The 6378-nt window shown below is 38.7% G+C and overlaps 1 protein-coding gene across 1 annotated transcript; it reads right to left on the bottom strand.

Moving 5' to 3' along the window:
- Window positions 1-3350: 3350 nt before the first annotated feature.
- Window positions 3351-4129, bottom strand: LOC306989802 (uncharacterized protein). The gene is made up of 3 exons (XM_079595814.1): window positions 3857-4129; window positions 3634-3710; window positions 3351-3550 (listed from the first exon to the last, which is right to left on the bottom strand). The coding sequence occupies exons 1-3, from the start codon at window positions 4026-4028 to the stop codon at window positions 3470-3472; spliced, it is 330 nt and encodes a 109-aa protein (XP_079451940.1). The 5' UTR covers window positions 4029-4129; the 3' UTR covers window positions 3351-3469.
- Window positions 4130-6378: the final 2249 nt, after the last annotated feature.

Here is a 6378-nt window from a genome sequence, read left to right as displayed (position 1 = left end):
GAGGATATAAAATATCATTAGCTCAGTGTAAAACTATTACGACTTTGGAGAGTCTACATACTGATATAAAAAAAGATTGTGTGCGTAAGTATGTGTGCATGCGTGTGTGTGTGTGCACATGCGTGCGTGTGTGTGTGTGTGCACATGCGTGCGTGTGTGTGTGTGTGTGTGTGTGTGTTTATATTCTTGAGAGACAAAAAGGGATTTACCCTTCCTGTTGAGTAACATCACATATTTCCAAAGAAACAACCATCCTTCATTTTCTTGCCACTGTCGAGATCTCCTTCCTGTTGAGCGACATTCCATTTTAGACCGCACTTGATAGTGTTGTCATAGAAATGCATAAATCTAAGTGTGAGGGGGTGTTTGTGGCACTCTGTGACTGTCAGTCTACATCTCTGCATAGCCTAAAGCGTCTGTGCGAGCACGTGTGCGGAGTTATGGAAGACCATAAGTTGAAAGGTAGGACATTTCCTCATTGCATTTGGACCGAATGTGATGATTGGACGAAAATGTTTTGGTACTGAGAATTCCACTGAAGATATATATACATGTTTTAATATTTATACAACTTTTATTATTTATTTCTATCAGGATGTGAAGAGAGTGTCAAGCAGTATAACAAAAAGTGTTATAACAAAAAATAGCCTTAACCCTACCTTTAAGCAATATTGAAAAGAATGGTATGAAATGCATGCTGCGGTTTGCCCACAACCAGGCTCGTACACCAAGGAATCCACAGGGGTATGCACTGTTTAAAGATGAGGGAAAGCAACTCATACTATGGCTTGAGGAAACGCACTTCTCCAAGAATGCTATAGTAAACACAGTGGTGGTAAGTAACGAAGTAAAAATACTTTGTTACTTTACTTAAGTATTTTTTTCGGGGATCTGTACTTTACTTGAGTATGTTTTATTTGCATCTACTTTCACTCTTACTCCACTACAATATTAAAGACGAAGTTTACTTTTTACTCCGATACATTTCCCAATGCCCGCTCCAAGTATTTATTACACTGGCTTTCCAAACCAATGAAAAACTTGGTTTTCTTTGGAAAAAAAGAACGCGCAAGGCCGCGAGGCGCGAGCTCTTTGCCAGCATACGCTCACGCAGCACTCAGTTCGCCATTGCGAAGTGCAAGATGGCCGCTGAAACAGGTGAAGGTGCAGCTTTAACTGCCAGCAATGATCCCGAGATTCCCGGCAGGGATCACCCATGGCCATATCTCAAGGATATGTTCCAATTCACTTAAGTCAAGGGAGATTCTTATCGGCTGATATGTCTTTTTTGTCTGCCATGGGTGAATGAAATTTCAGAATTCAAATGTCACCCTCAAATCTGAGAAAACATATTGAGGTGAGTTGATGTTAATGTTGTTACTATTGTTAGCCAAGTGATTTCATATTGAAACGTGTCTTGTAAACAGCTAACGTCAAGTTAGCTAACGCATATTGATATCTAATGGTGGCAGACATGGGGTTGAACTTTTGTGTGATTTAACCATGCTGACCACATCAGTCTGCTGAAGACCTTTCCCTCCATCTGCAAGTTGTACATTAAGTTAAACAAACCCCTTCCTGCCTCAGCAGCGTGTGAAAGGCTGTTTAGTATGGCAGGACTTTTATTTTGCCCCAGGAGAGCCAGGATGGACTCTAGCAATTTTGAAAATCAGCTTCTGCTAAAGCTGAACAGAAGTTTTTACAACTTTGAATAGTAGCCTAATGGTGTGTTTTGAAGATATTTCAACTTAAAGAGGTGGTTCTTCCTCATTGATATTCTGAAACAACCTTGTATCTTGCACATCTTCTGTTTGATGCATCTAATGTTATGGAACATGTCTATTGCAAAGTTCAACCCTTATACTGCGTTAAGGTGCTTCATTGTCTCTTATGGTTGCAAATCTAAAAAATTCTTAATTGCAGTATCTAATCTTATAATTTGTTCAATTAAAACATTGCATATCACTCCCAAAACAATTGATTTGCTTAATTATTGATATTTACAGTTAATTTTAATATTTACTGTTTACTTTCAGTACTTAAGTAAGTTTTAAATGGGATACTTTTGTACTTTTACTCAAGTGATGTTTGAATGGAGGACTTTCTACTTTTACTGGAGTATTTTTTTATTTAGGTATATATACTTTTACTCGAGTATAACTTTTGAGTACTTTTACCACCCCTGAGTAAACACTTCACTCCAGCACTTAAACTATAGTACCGGTATGCGACAAAGCGAACAGGATGGTTTTATTTGTTTTTCTAAAGAAGACAACTTTATCTTTTGCACTTTTCTTAACTCCAGCTCTGTGCTGCGTGGCAGATCGTAATTGACCATCCATCCATCCATCCATCCATCCATCCATCTTCTTCCGCTTATCCGGGGCTGGATCGCGGGGGCAGCAGTCTAAGCAGAGATGCCCAGACTTCCCTCTCCCTAGCCACTTCCTCTAGCTCTTCCGGGGGAACACCGAGGCGTTCCCAGGCCAGCCAGGAGACATAGTCTCTCCAGCTTGTCCTAGGTCTTCCACGGGGTCTCCTCCCGGGGTCTCCTCCTCTCCTTCCCAGGAAGGCGTCCAGGAGGCATCCGGAACCTCAGCTGACCGCTCTCGATGTGGAGGAGCAGCGGCTCTACTCTGAGCTCCTCCCGAGTGACCGAGCTCCTCACCCTATCTCTAAGGGATCGCCCAGCCACCCTGCGGAGAAAGCTCATTTCGGCCGCCTGTATCCGGGATCTTGTCCTTTCGGTCATAACCCAAAGCTCATGACCATAGGTGAGAGTAGGAACGTAGATTGACCGGTAAATCGAGAGCTTCGCCTTGCGGCTCAGCTCTTTCTTCACCACGACAGACCGGTACATCGACCGCATTACTGCAGAAGCTGCACCGATCCGTCTGTCAATCTCCCGTTCCATCCTTCCCTCACTCGTGAACAAAACCCCAAGATACTTGAACTCCTCCACTTGAGGTAATTGACCAGTTCCTGTAATATCTGAAACACAACATGGACAGGCTAATAGATGGTGCAATGGTTCTACAATCTACTTAGACGTGTGACACTTTTGGGAAACACAGCCCTGAATGTTAGGTCTGAAAATTAGGAAGTTTCCCTTGAAGTCCAACGACGTCTAAAGGGAAACACACAGACTTTTTCACACAGTATGTTTAATTATTTGCTGAATGTGTACAGTAATCTGCAGTAATGTCACAATCAAGTTGAATAGTGGGATATAGAGCTGCTTGAAGTGTACATCGGAGTAAACTTTTTTTTTACTTTGTATGTAAAAAAAAGTCATATGCACTTCTTTTATAAAACTTTTATGATTCTTTGTGCCCATTATAATCCTTTAAATGAATACACATAATGTAAAAATGGGATCTTCACAGTCTTCACATGATCAATAGGATATTTGCTGTCAGAAACTAAACGAACAAGAATGTTTAATTTCTTTTCCTGAAGGAAACTGAATTTACGGCTTTATCTTTTGCACTTTTCTTAACTCCAGCTCTATGTTGCCTGGCAGACCGTTCTTGACCAGCTCCTCTTTTATCTGAAACAAATATGGACAGATAGATCAAACTAGCTATTATCTATTACTGTTTTGTATAAATGTTTGTAGGAAGTGTGACGTACTTGCTGTAAAACAATGTTTCCAGTCTGTGTGAGATCTGAAAACGAGGAAAGTTTCATTTGAAGTCCAATGATGTTGTCTAAAGGGAAACACAGACAAACACCTAAAATACTCAAATTTGTTGACATTAAACATACAAAAACATTGCATGGGGTTATATAAAATTGATCAAAACAAAAACAAAACCTATTTATTATCTATTTCTATAAAGACAAGACTTCTTACTTTTAGAGGTGTTGTGTCCAGCGTCCACCCTGAAGGCCCATCGGCCGGGGACATTGACATTACTGGAGTTCTTGAGGTTTGAGATTGAGTTTCCTCTGTTTGATCCAGGAATCACAAAGTAGTCAGTGGAGTTTACTGTGTCATAACCAGCCTGAAAGTGTGTAAAAATCATTAATCATATAAATAGTGTATATACAGTACATATGCTATATATTTGAGAGAGTAGTAACATTTTGTTTTCAACACAGAATACAAGCTTCTTACCTCCACCTGATGTCCTGTTACAGCAATGTTACCATAAATCATCAGAATAAATGAAAAATTATTGCCTGAAATTAAAACCACTTGAAACGAAGTTTCCTGCAAAGATTGAAAAAAAAAAAGAATCACTTTAGCACTGGTCATCTTCGTCTTCTTTTTCTTTTCTTTTTTCTTTTTTGTAATACTAATATTATTTTTATGAGCATTATTGACTGACCTACTATTAATTCTGAAACTGAATTGAATTGTGGATAAACTGAAAACATTCATATTTCAGAAGTTTATCAAACTTACTGTGTTAGTGATGGAATAGTAAGCGACTTTATCCCACGTTGCAACAAAGACCCAAGAAGCGTTGAAGGCCAGATTTGGGAAATGATCGTTTATATCCTGAGTGGCGCGTGTGAGAACACTTCCACTAGTGTACTGATGATATGAAACCACACCTGTCACACGGTTGTCGAGGTCGGTCCAGAGACCAGCAATTATATCTTGACTTCCATTAGCAGGAAAGGAGTAGGGAACAAATTGTGATGATGCCTGGTTGAATGTGAGGTGTCCATTATTATTAACCTGAAACATGAGAAATATTGTCAAAATCACATCACAGGATCACAGATGAGTTTATAAGGCATTCAACTCACAGTTAGACTTTGAATCAAGATGGAATCAAATTCTTACATAAATCTGCTGGTATGTGCGGCCAAAGAACAGAAATGGACTCAACAGTGGAATAACTGAGGAGCTTCCATCATCAACAGCAGGGTTTATTGCGTCTCCTGATAATGAGCCAAATGGGTAGAATATTCCTGGTGCTGTCAAGAGAGAGAGAGAGAGAGAGAGAGAGAGAGAGAGAGAGAGAGAGAGAGAGAGAGAGAGAGAGAGAGAGAGAGAGAGAGAGAGAGAGAGAGAGAGAGGGTGGCGACAAAATCACTCACTACTCTTGAGTTACTCTAATAGGTTTTTTTTTTCTTTTTACATTTACATTTATTACCTAATTCAATTTCTGTAGCTGTTATTTCTTGCCTGAATATATTTAGACCTACCTGACAACTTAAAGCAGTGTTTATTTAATTTGTATATTTGTTCTGTTTCATGCATTTGTTATTTTTGTACTTGATTTAGTACTGACTGTTGAATTTTAGTAAACTAAATCTATTGTAGATTTAGTCGGCTTAAATCTTGTAATATTTAGTCAACTAATACTAGACCGAAACCAATTCAGATAACTAAAATATAAATAAAGTTCAATGGCATTTTAGTCAAAAGACTATGACCAAACCAAGCATATTTTAGGCAGTTGCTAAAGGCTACAAAGAGAGGACGTCACAACGGAAAATCTGTAAAACCTGTAGTCCACATTTCAAACTGGATGAGCATGAACACAGTGCATAGACTTGCATCATGGGAAAGGAATTCAGTAATGATGGTTTGAAAAAAATTATGTTGAACTGCACAAATATACAAATTTCTTTAAGAAAATAACTTAGTTAAAATTGCCCATTACTGCCATCAGGACAGCAATCAGGGCAACTTGGGTTTGCTTAACCCTACATAACTTTTACAATTTTAATTATAAAACTAAACATTTAATTATCATCTTACTAATACATATTATTATTAGAAGAAGAATAAAATTACACTGTTATGATAGTGTGATTATAAAGTGTATTTGAGACTATAGATCTTGCTTTGGGAGACTATTTGAACGAATCCCTTTTCTTTTCAATGACACATTGACATTACAATACAGAATGGCTCATTATCCTGAACATTGTAAGCACATTCTATGTGTCATTTAATTGAAGAGAGTGCTTTAGGTGAAACAAAGGAGAAAAACTGAAATAAATTGCTGCTCTGTGAGTTTGTTCAATTCACACCACAGATCTGGTTCTAATTCAAAGGTTCATAATTACCTGCCAGTATTGTTGATGGAGATGTTGTTGGTGCAGGTGTTGTTGATGGAGATGTTGATGATGGAGGTGTTGTTGATGGAGATGTTGTTGATGGAGGTGTTGTTGATGGAGATGTTATTGATGCAGATGTTATTGATGTAGCTACAGTAGATGTTGATGCAGATGTTGTTGATGCAGATGTTGTTGATGAAGATGTTGTTGGTGCAGGTGTTGTTGATGGAGATGTTGTTGGTGCAGGTGTTGTTGATGGAGATGTTGATGATGGAGGTGTTGTTTATGGAGGTGTTGTTGATGGAGATGTTGTTGATGGAGGTGTTGTTGATGGAGGTGTTGTTGATGGAGGTG

This window comes from Phoxinus phoxinus (assembly GCF_949152265.1).
Source record: "Phoxinus phoxinus genome assembly, chromosome: 21".
Taxonomy (NCBI): domain Eukaryota; kingdom Metazoa; phylum Chordata; class Actinopteri; order Cypriniformes; family Leuciscidae; genus Phoxinus; species Phoxinus phoxinus.
Note: the sequence above shows the minus strand (reverse complement) of the source record. Positions and strands in the feature narration are given on the sequence as shown.

Bases quoted from the DNA above. Each gene is read 5' to 3' on its own strand.
- LOC306989802 (XM_079595814.1), bottom strand. From the start codon at position 4,028: ATGATTTTTACACACTTTCAGGCTGGTTATGACACAGTAAACTCCACT. The intron at 3,711-3,856 runs GTAAGAAGTCTT...GTTTCCCTTTAG, and splicing joins TGGACACAACACCTCTAAAA to ACAACATCATTGGACTTCAA. The intron at 3,551-3,633 runs GTACGTCACACT...TATTTGTTTCAG, and splicing joins GAAACATTGTTTTACAGCAA to ATAAAAGAGGAGCTGGTCAA.